The sequence below is a fragment of the Pelodiscus sinensis genome, chromosome 17 (genome assembly GCF_049634645.1).
Source record: "Pelodiscus sinensis isolate JC-2024 chromosome 17, ASM4963464v1, whole genome shotgun sequence".
Lineage (NCBI taxonomy): Eukaryota > Metazoa > Chordata > Testudines > Trionychidae > Pelodiscus > Pelodiscus sinensis.
In genome coordinates, this window is record NC_134727.1 from 25,300,586 (window position 1) to 25,315,357 (window position 14,772).

Consider the following 14,772-nt stretch of genomic DNA (forward strand, 5'->3'; position numbering starts at 1 on the left):
GAAGGGAGGGGGCCTTTACAACTTTCTCCAGAACAATGATCTTTACATCCAAAAAATCAATGGCTGGGGAGGGAGGGGGAGAAATCTGAAAGCAAAGTCCCTCTTATACAGGCCTGGGCAAAACAAGTTCTGTGGGCCAAATATGGCCCACAAGCCACCAGATCTGGCCCACAGACACAGCAGGGAGCCTCAGGCAGACTCCCCTGCTCCCGCATGCCACTCAGAAAAGTAGCTGTGGGGTCATTTGTGTTTCATAACTGTGAGCCTGGTGGGGTGGAGGAATTGGTTCTTCATGGCTGTTATTGCCTCAGCACAAGCCCATTGGCTGGTTTCTGGCCAATGGAAGCTGCCTGTTTTAAAAAGAGGCAGCACACAAGCACCACTCCCTCCTCCCTGCAGACTCTTATTCACAGAGCACGTGGCCTGCAGTCTGTGGAGGCTGGGGCAGGCCTGAGAAACCAGCTGGGTTGCTGGTCAAGAGTCTTACTGTAAGTCTCCTGGCCAGAGCCTGCCTCTGGAACCCCAGCCCCTCCCTCCACCCAATCCCCTACCCCACCAAATCCTACTCCCATACCCCACATAACCCAAACCCTCTGCCCCCCTTCTGAGCCCATACTCCCTCCCAGACTCTGCAACCCAATCCGCTGCCCCAGATCACAATCCCCTCCTGCCCTAGATCACAACACAAACCTCTGCACTGTAATCCCCTGCCCTAAGTCATAACCCAAGCCCCTGTACTCCCTCCTGCACCTCAGTCCTCTGCCCTAGGTCACAGCCCCCTCCTACTCTAGGTCACAATCCAAACCCCTGTACCTCAATCCTGTGCCCCAGGTCGCAACTGCTTCCTTCACCCAAACTCCCTTCTAGACCTCACAGGCCCTTCTACACCTCAATCCCATCCCCCTATGTGGATGATCCAGCCTGCAGCTGCCCTGCCACTCCTCCACCCCCAGGCCAATCGACATCTGGGAACGGAAGAGCTGGCAGTTCTTTCTAGACACTGGGGGACAGGAGCAAAGATTGCATACACTCCCCCGACGCCCAGGCCAATTACGGTCTGTGAGAGGGGGAACACGGGAAGCAGCCTGGCCCCACTTTTTCTTCCCAAGGCCTTCTGGGGCAGCCTGCAACCACTTCAGAAATTTGTGAAGTGACCCCCCCCCCTTTCAAAAATGATTGCCCCCCCCAATCTTATATAACTCCAGAATCTCTCTCTACAATGTGGCCAGGCTCCAGCACCCTGAGAAGTGAGAATTTACACGCATATGCCAGCTATCTCATATAAAATAGCAAAGTCCATGAGGGGGGGATTTACTGTATTTCAGATATTCTACTTAGTGCAGGGTATGTACAAGCCACAGAGCAACAAATAAACTATGAAAACATGTTAAAATGCCTGCCCTAAAGATACTAAACTGCACACGTAGGTACAATGCAGAACACAGATGTGTCTTCCTTCTGTCTGGAATGCTCGTGGAATGGGAACAACAGGAGGTTCATAAGTTTTATGAAGAGGAAGGATATGGGGTGAGCACTTAGCTATTAGCTCCTGAGGGCAAGGACTACATCTTTATCTGTCTGGAAAGTGCCTTGGATGTTGCAAGAACTACCTTAATCCCAAAAATAAATCTGGAAATGGATTTTCATAAATAGTAACCAGAGGATAAATGCAGACAGTTTTAATACACGTGAAAGTTTACCTCCATAGGGTCAAATATTACATCTGGGGCTGTAATACCATTTGTTTTTGCGGCCTTTCGGATGATGATTTCTGCCTCTTGTAATCTTCCTTGAGAGATTAGCCAGCGAGGAGATTCTGGAACAACCCTGCAACGAGTTTCAGAACAATAAAATTTGCATTGCCACAGCGACCACTGCTGCAAAGCTACACATACATCTCACCACCAAAGGAGTAAAAGGTTTAAATGCGCTGTACCTTGCAGTGATTAAAAACAAAACCCAAACACACATTTATGCAAAGCAGATGAGCACATACTATGAAAAAGTGATTACAATTTGTTAATGGAGTTCAAAGTGGCTAAAAAGTTAAACTATAAATCAAACTTGCAAAGTACAGGGAAAACGTTGCATCAAAAGAAACTAAGGCAGTATGAAATTGTGTGCATGACTCTGTGTTATCCCAACTATACATACAATATGATGGGGAACTAATTAAGCTATAACTATTCAAGAGAGAGAGATCTTGGAGTCATTGTGGATAGTTCTATGAAAATATCCACTCAATGTGCAGCAACAGGCAAAAAAGCAAACAATGTTAGGAATAATTTAAAAAGGGATAGAGAATAAGACAGATAACACCTTAGGGTATGTCTACACTACAAAGTTAATTCGAACTAATGGACGTTAGTCCGAATTAACTTTGATAGGTGCTACACTAGTGCTCCGCTAGTTCGAACTTAATTCAAACTAGCGGAGCGCTTAGTTTGAACTAGGTAAACCTCATTCTACGAAGACTAAGCCTAGTTCGAACTTACTAGTTCGAATTAAGGGGTGTGTAGCCCCTTAATTCGAACTAGTGGGAGGCTAGCCCTCCCCAGCTTTCCCTGGTGGCCACTCTGGCCAACACCAGGGAAACTCTATTGCCCCCCTCCCGGCCCCGGACCCCTTAAAGGGGCACGGGCTGGCTACGATTCCCGTGCCAGGTGCAAGCCTGCCAGCACCCAGCTAGCAGACCCTACACCTGGCATGGCTCGAGCCACCCACCCGATGCCCCCCAGCTCTCCCCTTCTTCCTGGGACCAGGCTGGCAGCTCCCGGGAGCTTGCCCGGGACCGCAAGAAGCGGGCACCTGCCTGGCCAAGTGCGGACATCGTGGACCTCGTCCACGACCTCCGCACTAGGCAAAGGAAAGTGGCCGTCTAGGGCAGGAGAGCTGCCAGCCTGGCCACCCAGGAGCAGGTGTGCATGAAAATCAAGGTGGTCCACTGAGACCCCTGACCCTGAGCCCTGAGCTTACAATGGCCGTACTGGGTCAGACCAAAGGTCCATCTAGCCCAGTAGCCTGTCTGCCAACAGTGGCCAACCCTAGGGACCCTGGAGGGGATGGACCGAAGACAGTGACCAAGCCATTTGTCTCGTGCCATCCCTCTCCAGCCTTCCACAAACTTTGGGGAGGGACACCACTCCTACCCCCTGGCTAATACCACTCCATAGACCCAACCTCCATCACTTTATCTCACTTCTCTTTAAACTCTGTTCTAGTTCTAGCCTTCACAGCCTCCTGAAGCAAGGAGTTCCACAGGTTGACTCTTTGCTTTGTGAATAACAACTTTCTGTTACTAGTTTGAAGCCTGCTACCCATTCCTTTCCTTTGGTGTCCTGTAGTCCTTTTATTATGGGAACTAATGAAGAACTTTTCTTGATGCAACCTCTCCACCCCACTCATGCTTTTATAGACCTCTATCCTATCCCCCCTCAGTCTCCTCTTTTCTAAACTGAAAAGTCCCAGTCTCTTTAGCCTCTCTTCATATGGGACCTCTTCCACACCTCTGATCATTTTAGTTGCCCTCCCCTCTCCCACCCCTCTCTTCCCCTCTCCCAGCTCCTTTTCCCAGTCTCCCTGAGTTTTGTTCAATAAAGAGAGATTCTATTTTTGACCACATGTTTTCTTTATTTTGTACGTCAGGAAGGGGGGCTAGGGAAGGGTAAGTGGAAGGAGGTGAGGGAGGAATGGGGTACGAGCCCCTGATGGGGAGGACTGGGCTGGCTCTGCGGGCTTCTGGGGGTGAAAGCTCTCCTGCAGCCCCCCAATTGCTCCCTCTCCCCAGATGGCAGCCTGCGGCAAGTGCAGCCGGTCTGATGGCCGAGTGCTGTGATGTGCCCAGTGTGGGCACTCAGGGCACTCCAAGACAGGACTGCTTTGCAAGCGGGGCACCCCTGAGAACTGTCTGTCCGGGGTGGGGGTCGGGTCCCTTTAAGCACAGCCCTCGGCTAGCCTGAGGCAGCAGCTCCACGCTCTAAGTCCTCATCTGATGCCCTGCCAGCACTGTGTCCCGCCATCCTTAACCCCGGTTCAGGGTCCACTTAATGTGGACATGCTAGTTCGAATTAGCAAAACGCTAATTTGAACTAGTTTTTTAGTCTGGATGCGTTAGGTCGAATTAGCTTAGTTCGAATTAGCGCTGTAGTGTAGACATACACTTATTGCTTCTATATAAAACCATGGTAGGCCCACATCTTGAATACTGCGTACAAATGTGGTCGCCTCATCTCAAAAAAGATATATTGGCATTAGAAAAGGACAACATAAATTGTTAGGGGTTTGGAACGGGTCCCATATGAAAAGAAATTAAAAAGACTGGGACTGTTCAGCTTAGAAAAGGGGAGACTAAGGAGGGGATATGATAGAGGTCTATAAAATCATGACTGGCGAAGAAAAAGTGAATAAAGAAAAATTATTTACTTGTTCCCATAACATAAGAACCAGGGGTCACCAAATGTAATTAATAAGCATCAGGTTTAAAACAAACAACCTTTCTTTAACAGGGTTCAAGAAAGAACTAGATAGATTCATGGAGGTTAGGTCCATCAATGGCCATTAGCCAGAATGGGTAGGAATGGTGTCCCTAGTCTCCGTCAAAGGCGGAGAATGGTGATGGGAGAGGGATTGCTTGATGATTCCCTGTTCTGTTCCCTCCCTCTGGGACATCTGGCATCGGCCACTGTTGGAAGACCGGATACTGAGTTAGATGAACCTTTGGTCTGACCCAGTATGGCTGTTCTTATGTGCTGTGGATGGGTAACATCTGAACAGTAATCCATATAACTTAATAACTGCAGATGTCACTATAGGATGAGCTACCTATACTCACAAGTTGGCTTCACAAGAGAAAGTAGACTGAATTATAATACTGTACTTCCTTCTACCAAAGAAAAGAAGTAGCTCCACCTTGTGGACTATTTAGACTTATTGTGTTCCATAAAAATAGTATTCAGTGGAGGAAAATTCTGTAATCAGATTGTGTCGAGTCTTTCTCTGACTAATGTTCCACCAACCTCAATACCAGCTCATCTCCCAGGTACGAGTGATCTCTAGTTCTGCCTACGGATGTTAAGGACTAGTTGACTATCTGATAAGCAAATGCTTATCGGATAGTTGACAGGATAGTTGACTAGTCGCTTCCCCGCCCTTCTATCAGATAGAGGCAGCAAGGGGGAGGGGGGAAGAAAAATGGTGTACTTCAAAGCGACAGCGCTGTTGCTTTGAAACGCCACCATGGAATTTCAAAGGGGCAGTGCCGCATGGAGTTGGGGCTCAGCTGTGGACTCCACAACTAATCCCAGGGTCCACACAGCGCTGCCGCTTTGAAACACTGCGGTGGCGTTTCAAAGAAGTAGCGCCGTACAGAGCTGGGGAATCAACATCCCAGGCTCTGTACGGCACTGCCAATTGTTTCAAAGTAGCAGCGCCGCGTGGAGCCTGGGTCAGATGGGGAGTCCCAGCTGATCCCGGAATGCAAGTGATGCTGGAGATGCCCCTTTAAAATACCACCCAGTATTTCAAAGGGGCAGCACCACCCTATCAACTAATTGAATAGTCAATGCAAAAATAAATCGATTATTTGATTAGTCAATTACATGCTACTTAACATCCTAGTTCTGCCTTTCTTAGTCTGATTATACTTTCAGTGAAATATCAGTGGGAACAGGAGCAAATCATTCCCTTCTCTCGAAAATGCTAGGCTAGAGCCTGCCTTTCAAAACCCAGCCACAGGATTCTGGGTGGAGGAGGGTTTGACTGGGAAGTAGCTACACCAACTTTCTACTCTCCTCCCCTGATCAGCCCCCAGCGTAACCTACTGCAAAGTAGATGCAGTCAGGTGCCAGGAGATGACTCATTGTTTCTAGTGGATCTGAACCTAACATGGCTTGCTGTTTATTCCTTGTTTGCCTGACAGCAGAAGTGATGAAAGAACAGTCCTCAGAAAAATATTTTCCTTCTTAGAATACAAACTAGTTGTGTTTATTAAAAGTGAATTGTTAAAGCTCTAATTCTGTTCCTAATTTTGAAACTGCAGTGTGGTCAACGTCAATATTTGGTTCTCACAAACTAGCACAGTGCTGCATTATTCAGGCTGCAAACGTAGAGGAGAAAGACAATATATTCTGTAAAGCTTCTTTGTTTTGAACCATTTGTTCAATCTGATGGAAGCATTTCTAGAACTGTAATTAAAAAAAAATAATCTAAATACTGGATAAAACTTGATCTGATAGTGTCCTGTAAACTGCAGCTGCAAAGACCACACATAGATTGAGTTTTTATTTTGTCTTGGTTCCAGAAGAATTGTGTCCTTTTCTATAGCTATTTGACTGATAATACTGCATACAGATTTAAAACTGATGAGCAAATATTTACTTTAGTATACGCCATTCATGAACAAAGATAAACGTAGTATGTGTAGAATATCCCAAACAAAATTCAAAGAAAGATAAACAAGTTAAACCTGGGGGCCCAAGGGGGAAAACACCGAACAAAACCACAGAGACAGGACTGTTAAGAGTCAGAATCCTGAAACCTGTGGTTTTTCCAAAAAGCACTGGAAACCAGTTTAGAACTTTATCCAACTGTGTGGGCAAAGGCTTTGAGATTCAATATACACAAACGCTTTTTGTAAAACAGCCTCAATCTGGCCGCTAATTTTGCATCTGATACCTTGTAACTTTTATACCTCTTTGGCATTTATCTGCCTGATTTGTGGGGCAATCAGGAAGATAAATTCTATAAAATGTGCTAGCAGTTACACATACATATATACAGATATGGCTGAAAAGTACTGGGCATCACTAAATAAGACCATATATAGGAGAGAAGACATTAGAATGCACAGACCCTACAGTGATGGATTTCTAGCAAAAGCTAAAAAAGATATGGGATTAACCAAAGTGCAAAGAGAACAAAAACTTACCTGTCAGAAAATAAAAATGCAACAAATTTCCTCTAGCTTCATGATAATGCCAACAACTGAGCCATCCTCATTAATTAATATTATCAAAGGTTCTTAAGTAAGGTTTTGGAAATAGGCCAAAGATGTTGGCACTAAGGTTATTTCTATAGGTTCTGTCTATTTCTATTATTGTCAACCTTTTTTTCATTTGCAGATCCCTAAAAAATTTAAATATTGAACTTATGGTCTGCAGTTCCTAGTCAGAGAAGTCTTAGTCTGAAAATTGACTGAACAGAATCGAGCTATAATGTTGCCTGTGCTTGAGAAAGGATATGATAGGTTTCTATGGTAATGACAACACTGTTGGGTTTTGACCTATAGGTGGGGATAGTTACACGCTTTTGATTGATCAGAAAAACAGAATGCCTTTCAAGGATTTGAAATTTTATTTTCATAGCGACTTTTTGCAGACCCCTTCAACCACAGGTCTATGTTAATCTATGCAGAAGATGGACACTGCCACAGTCGATCTGGGGTTTGATTTAGCGGGTCTTGTAATTAACGTAGCTGAAGTTATATATCGGAATTTGACTTTCCGCTGTACTGTAGACTAGGCCTAAGTCTCCACTGATGCACTGCTACTGGTGGAAGCTTTAAGTGTAGGTAGGACTTGGGTGTTTCTGTGTCACTCTTAGGGTATGTCTACACTGCACACTTATAAGCTATTCCAGAAGAAATACTCTGAAATAGCTTACTTCAAAACAGCACGTCTATTCTACAGGGAAACCTTAAAATTAGTCTAAGGCAGGCTTTCCTAATGTAGACATGCTACCTTGATTTAGAGCCTCAGGAGGCACTAGGGAATAATTAGTCTGAATGGACCTGAGGAGTGGCAATTTCGAAATAGCAACAGTGGAGCATCCACACTGCAGCTATTTTGAAATAGCTATTTTGGAATAGGCATGATTCCTTGTGGAATGAGGTTTACAGAAGCTGGAATAAGCCGTCCGTTATTTTGAATTTATTTCAAAATAACAGAATTGCCATATAGACACTCGCACTGTTATTTTAAAATAACGTCAATTATTTCTAAATAACCGTGCTGTGTAGATGCACCCTTATAGACCAGATTCCAATCTCAGCAACTGGCATGAAGCTAGCATAATTTTATCAGTGTAAATCCGGAGATACTAAGACAAGAGGATAGGGTCATAATTCAAAATGATCTGGACAAATTGGAGAAATGGTCTGAGGTAAACAGGATGAAGTTTAATAAAGATAAATGTAAAGTGCTCCACTTAGGAAGGAACAATCAGTTTCACACATACAGAATGGGAAGCGATGTGTATTCTGTCCGGTTAAAAAAACCCCAGAAAATACCCCCCCCCCCAACCAATTTTTTTCCCTAATACGTGAATGGGAAGCGATGTGTCTTCTGTCCGGTTAAAAAAACCCAGAAAATACCCCGCCCCCGTCCACCTTCCTCCCCCCCCCAACCAATTTTTTTCCCTGATACGTTTGGGATTTTTCATGAAGGTATTTGGCAATCCTAGCTGTGTTTTGTTTTGAGATGAGACGCTCAAAGGTCTATGCTTTCAATTTATGGGGCCCTTTCAGTTACCTGAGGCCGCCTGCTGCCCCTCACCCTGCATGTGGCTTCTGCAAGGGCTCAGGGCTTCTCAGGGCTTCCCTCACCACCCGCCCTGTGCAGCTCCTTCTGGAGTCAGGGCTCCTGCTGTGCATGGGGCACTTGGCCCTGTCGCCTGGGTCAGCCATTGTACGCAGGGCAGTTGGGCCCCACCAGCTGGGCCGTGTAGTGATTACCAGAGCTGCAATTGTAGCCCCCAATAGGGACAGCCTCACCATGGTCCCAGCTACCAGCCACCCTATTCACACTGGGCAGGACTAAATAAATGCTGGGGGTATGGCCTGGCAACATGTGGCAGCTTGTCAGACAGGGGTTCATAGCTTACCAGACCAGACCAGATCAGTGGTTGGAAACCGCTGAACTACAGGTCATACTTTCTGAAGCCAAACAAATTTTAATGTAGTTACACTCACCACCACAGTGGAATGCAAAGTAGCCCAGGTAAAGTAAGAGCCAGAAGCAGCATCCGCCAGTCTCTGATGAAGTAAGCAAACAGTGGCAGCAACATGTAGCCAATTGCATAAAATATGCAAACGCCTAATGTGCAGAATATAATACGAACTGTTTTGCCAAGAATTTCTGTGCCTGTTCAAAACAAGAGAGTAATGATTAGCATTTGAATTTAACAAATAATAGTAGCCAAATATTTTATCACTACTGTATACAAGAACTGACATTACTTTTAGCAAAACTGTTCCTCACACATAATACAAATGTTGGTAATATATTAGTTGGTTTTTTTCCTGTTTTAAAGAGATGCTACCAGATCTATCTTAGGGCCTGATACTGCACCACAGGGAGTATTTTTTATGAATGCACATGATAAGATTAGACACTAGAACTGTTCTAACTCAATGAGTGTAAGACTTCTGGACTCCAAAAATCTCCACAACAAAAGGAACTAGGTCTGGTAAAACCTACACCAACAAACCATGTTTAATGCCTTCTGTAGCTGTTACCTAAATACTGTGTTCAAAGCTGCTCTGGGCTTTGTTATGGCCACAAAGAATTCAAAGCTCTAGACAGTGAATTTGCTTTAATCAAATCATTCAGAGAGCTCTCTTTAACATATTCATGGTCTTACTTGTCCTATAATCAGACACTTTCGCTTAGCTAAAACAGAATTGGTGCAATAACAGAATCCATGTGACAGTTTTAACTTTCATCACAGACTGTTTTATGAAGTTTTAAGTCATGCTTACATGTTGATCACAGTTACAGATGATAGTATCACATGTACAATTTGCATGTGTTTGGATCCAAACTTCAGTTCACAAGAGCAACTGGGCACAACTCATCCTACACATCTATCAACATGACTATGAGTGCATCTCACTGCATCTTCTCACTGGCGAGCTCTTGCTTCAGACAAAAGCTTATTCTGATTTACTCCCTTTGCTCACTGTAGAATTCGGTAAACAGAACATTTTATTTTATGTGTTGCTATTTTACTAAAAGAACATTTTTTAAATGGACTAACAGACTAGAAAAGTTAGCCATGGCTGATAAGGTTGAGTTATTAACAGTGCCACATGGAAACACTGTCCAAAATAAGCCATTAGTAAATGAGGGTGGGCCAGGGTGAGGGGACAATAACATTGAAAATGTGCTATGCATAACAGAAACTCCCATACCAAGTACAAAAGCTGCCACATAGTTAGAGATCTGTCCCATGCCGACTATGACAAAGAGCACTGAAAACATCTCCCAGCTGGTAGAGAAGACCTGCAGGAAGCTGAAGCCGGTTTGCACCCCCATGGTCGCAAACAGAACTTTCTTCCTGCCAAACCTTTGGTGGACAAAGACAAAAATGAGAGGGTTACAGAAAAAAAATAACTGTCATGAAAGTAACAGATAGGAAGTCTCTCTAATGAAGAGAAAAGTCTCAGAAAGCAGCACAGGTAAACAAGTGTTCCAGAGCCATTAGTAGAAGAATAGCTTAAGTTCCGCAATTAAGGGTATGTCTGCACTGCAACTAGGAACATGCGTCTCAGAATGGACAGACAGGCACATGATAGCTCTGCTCAGGCTCGCATGCTAAAAACAGCAGTGTGGTTGTGGCAGCACTGACCATGTCTTGGGTGAGTACTCTGCGGCAACAGATGAGACAGCTAGCCCAAGCTGTTGCCTGTGCTGCCAGGGCCACGCTGCCATTTTTACCCTAAGAGACTTTTCTGAAGCTGAGGCGAGAGGGTCTTTCTGTGGGGATGTTGGAATGAGCATGGACAAATGCAAACACCGAGAAAGTGAATGATAGCCAAAATGCAAAAGATGAGGTCTCAGTGATTCTTCCATGCTCCTGAGTGGGACAATAAACATAAGGCAGCAAAGTGGAGTCTTCCCAGGAGAAAAACCCTGACCCTGTGCAAATCTATAGCTATTAAGGGCCCACTCTGCAAACCTTACTCAGTTACAGAGAGCAGTGAATGAGTAACCTAATTTCATTTCCAATGAGGCTACTCATGGAGCAGAGAACTAGTCAACGTAAAGGTGTCAGAATCAGGCACTACAAGTCTAGCAGTAGTAAGGCATTGTAATAAGGAGTTTTAGTCCCAGCCTCTTGTAAAGCTTTGACCCCCACTTACACATCCAGGTCTAGCTATGTAAATATCAGCAGTTGCCTTAGCTTCCCTCTTTCATGCAGGGAACCGGTGCAGAGGTTTGGGGTGCACAGTCTGAGAAAGGGTATGGGTGCAGGAGAGGATTCTGGCCTGGGGGAGAGATATAGGCAGGGTCTGGGAGGGAGCTGGGGTGTGGGAAGGGACGGGGTGCCTAAGGCAAGCTCTGGCCAGGAGGCGCTTACCTAAGCAACTCCTGGCCAGCAGTACTCTCAGCAGGCTCTGTGCTGAAGGGGGAGGCTTTGTGTGTTGCCCCACCCCCAGCAAAATCTCTCGGCTCCCACTGGGCAACCACTTTGAGCGGTACTGCTTCCTGCCACAGAGGCAGGCCACAAGCTGGGTTAAAAGACTTGATGGGCCAAATCTGGCCTGTGGGCCGTATCCTGCCTTCCCATGTGCTAGAGTGTAAAACATTGTAACAGAGAAATCCGGAGCAAAATGGTACCAAACCAGTTTCTCTTAGGACAGCGTGTGGTTGTCCACTGTGCCTGATCTGTACAATAGCTGCATTCACATTTGGAAGAGATACTCTGTAACTATACAGTGGACTCCGCAGCAATGTTTCCTCAGGAATCATTAAGGTAGCAAGGAAAATGAATCTAGCTTCAAGATTGTCATAACCTAAAGATATGTCTACAATACAATAAACACCATGCAGAAGGGCTGCTGATGGCCTAGATCAGCTGAGTCAGTCTCAAGCTGCAGGGCTTTAAAATTGCAGTGCTGCTGTTCAGACTCATGCTGGAGTTGAGACTCTGAGGGTGTGCCTACACTGCAATTAGAAACCCAAAGCTGGCTCACGCCAGCTGACTCAGGCTCAGAGGGCTCAGGCTAAAGCAGGAGTGGGGAACCAGTTTTTGGGTGGGGAGCCACTGACCCACAGAAATATCAGTTGAGAGCCGCACACGAGAAGCAAACAAACAAACCAAAATCCTCACTGACGTGGCCTCCAGTTGAGAAAAAGAAAGACATTCCCCACATTCCCCACACGCACCAGTGCCAGTGGAGCCTAGGCTAGTAGATTTAGTGTGCTCCAGCCCTGTGGGAAGATGGCAGCGATGGTGGACGGCTGCGCCAGAGGGGAGCCCTGAGCCTTGAGAGCCAGATTCAGGCAAGCCAGGGGCCACCTTCAGCCCCCAGGCATTCGGTTCCCCACCTCTGGGCTAAAGGACTGTTTAATTGTGGTGTGGATGTTATGGCTCAGGCTGGAGCCTGGGATCCCAAACCCTGTGATGTGAGAAAGTTCCAGCCTGAGCCAGAACACCCACACTCAGGAGTGGCCCGAGGCTGGCTGCGGCAGCTGGCGCCCCAGGCAGATCGGCGCCCCCGCCTGCACAGCCGTCAATGGCCGTGACGTCATCATCGGCGCCTGGGCCAGCAGCGCCCTAGACAACTGCCTAGTTTGCCTAGCCTCACGGGCCGCTCCTGCCCACACTGCACTTAACCCCTTATCCTGGGTCAGCTGGCACGGACTTGCTATAGGTGCCTAACTGCACTGTTAACATATGCTAAGACAACACAAGTGGGGAGGGTCTCAGAGCTTGGGCTCCATCCCAAGTCCAAAGGTCTACCCTGCTATTTTTAACCCCACACTTGAAGCCCTATGGGCCTGACTCTGAGACTTGATGAAGTGGGTTTTCTCACAGCATAGACCAGGGGTAGGCAATAATTATTGGTGGTGGTGGGGGGGCACTCCAAGGTTTTGGTAAGTGGTCAAGGGCCGCTCTTTTCTGTGGAGGGAGTGAAGGGTCTAGGTTGGATGCAGAAGAGTAGACGGCAGGGGTGGCCCATTCATATAAAGCGTCGCCTAGGGTGCCAATTAAATGGGGCACCAAATGGTGGCGCAATATCATTGAGGGGTTTGGAGATGGGGGCACTGATTGCATGGTTCACCTAGGGCACCAGTTGCTGGCAGCTAGTCTAGTGCCACCGCTGATGGGGTAAGGCACTGGGGTTTAGGAAACAGTTTGGGGTCTGAGAAGGTGTGCAAGTGGACGAGGGTGTTGTGATCAGGGTCAGGGGAATGGGGTGTAGAGTCAGGGAAGAAGTGTGGGTGCAGGAGAGGATTCTGGCCTGGGGGAGGGGTATAGGAGGAGGTACAGGGTCTGGGAGGGAGTTTTCACCTGGGGCACGGGGAGCTGAGGGTTTGGATGGTGATCTAGGGGAGGGAGTTGGGGTGCTAGACGCTGGCTGGGAGGAGTTTACCTAAGTGTCTCCTGGCCAGCACGTTTGCACACCCCCACGGCAGGCTGCGACCCCTGCCGGCTGCAGCCTCAGCATGCTTGAAAATACAAGTTATTCCCACCACATGGCTCTCAACTCCAGGTGGGGGAAGAGGCTTGTGCTGCCCCAGTCTTTCAGGCCAATCTCTCAGTTCCAATTGTCTAGCTGTTTCCAGCCAATAGAAGCTGAGAGATTGGCTGAAGTCAGTTCTTATTGCCTGGTTGTTCCTGGCCAACAGGAGCTGAGGATTGGGCTGGGGGCGGGGAAGATTGCATGAAGACTCCCCCTCCCTGCAGAACAGAAAACTGCAGGGACTGTGTTTTAAAGTAACCACAGCAGCTGCCTGTGCCCAAGATTCCTGGCAGTTTGGTCTGTGAGCTGGATCCGGCCCCCAGGCCATATTTTGCTCAGCCCTGGTGTAGACATATCATAATAGTGCAGGAAAGAACACTCCGAGACAGCCCTGCAACAGAGGTCCCTCCCTGCTGTAAGAAGAGAGGGCTGGATTCTGAAAACCTTACTTAGGTAAACTATTAAATCTTTGCAGGTGCTTCCTCAAAGTAAGAACTTTAGGACTTAGCCCCAAAAGACCAGATATTAAATATGTATGAGTACTACTATTCAATCAGAAAAGTAGAAGGGTAGATGCCATATAATATATTGCACATTAGACATCCAGATGGTTAGAAATGCAAGATACTGAAACCCTGAGATTTTTGAAGTCTTGAAATACAAGAATGCTTCCATTTTGTTTTCACTTTGTCGCTGATAAACAGGATAACCCATAGTTCTAGCAGCTGGGTCAAAAAGCCAGTTTAGTGGAAATTGGTGAACAGTACTCATATTTTCCAGCTTCCAAAAACACAAACCACTGGAGTTAGACCTTGAATTTGACCACTCAGGGTACAACAGAATCTATGAAAATTTGTGCAAAGGGAGCTGACGTAGAGAAAGTAATACACTTTAGGGTAAGTAGCCAAAAGATAGTCCACATTAAATTAAACACTACAAACTGGGCCTGATTTTTTTTTTCAGAAGCAGCCTGTAATTTTTCCCCAACACATCAGGCAGTGAGAGGTCTAAGTGCTATGTAAACTATCCAAAAACGATTTATGCCTGTTTTCATTTGTAGATGCAAATATATATATATATATATACACACACACACATGGCTCGCTGAACTGCAGCGAGCCCCGCTCACCAGCCGTGCTGTCCGGCGATCTGCGCATGCGCAGATGGCTCTATGCATGTGCAGATCGCCCAAACCCGGCTCTTCCGGGTTGCAATCTACTTGCCTCGGGCGAGTAGATTGCATTATTTGTCGAGCCCTGTATATATATAAATTAAAAAAAGATGCAAAAAGCTTGCAATATAGAAAA

At 46.4% G+C, this 14,772-nt stretch overlaps 1 protein-coding gene across 1 annotated transcript in view; it reads right to left on the minus strand.

The window, feature by feature from the left end:
* The window catches only part of LOC102446851 (organic cation/carnitine transporter 2), a 58,371-nt gene that overhangs the window by 16,748 nt on the left and 26,851 nt on the right, over positions 1 to 14,772 (minus strand). The window contains exons 3-5 of the mRNA XM_075900351.1: positions 10,187 to 10,341; positions 8,966 to 9,137; positions 1,701 to 1,827 (exon numbers count right to left, since the gene is read on the minus strand). Coding sequence (XP_075756466.1) covers positions 1,701 to 1,827; positions 8,966 to 9,137; positions 10,187 to 10,341 — 454 coding nt within the window. The remainder of the gene's footprint in view (positions 1 to 1,700; positions 1,828 to 8,965; positions 9,138 to 10,186; positions 10,342 to 14,772) is intronic.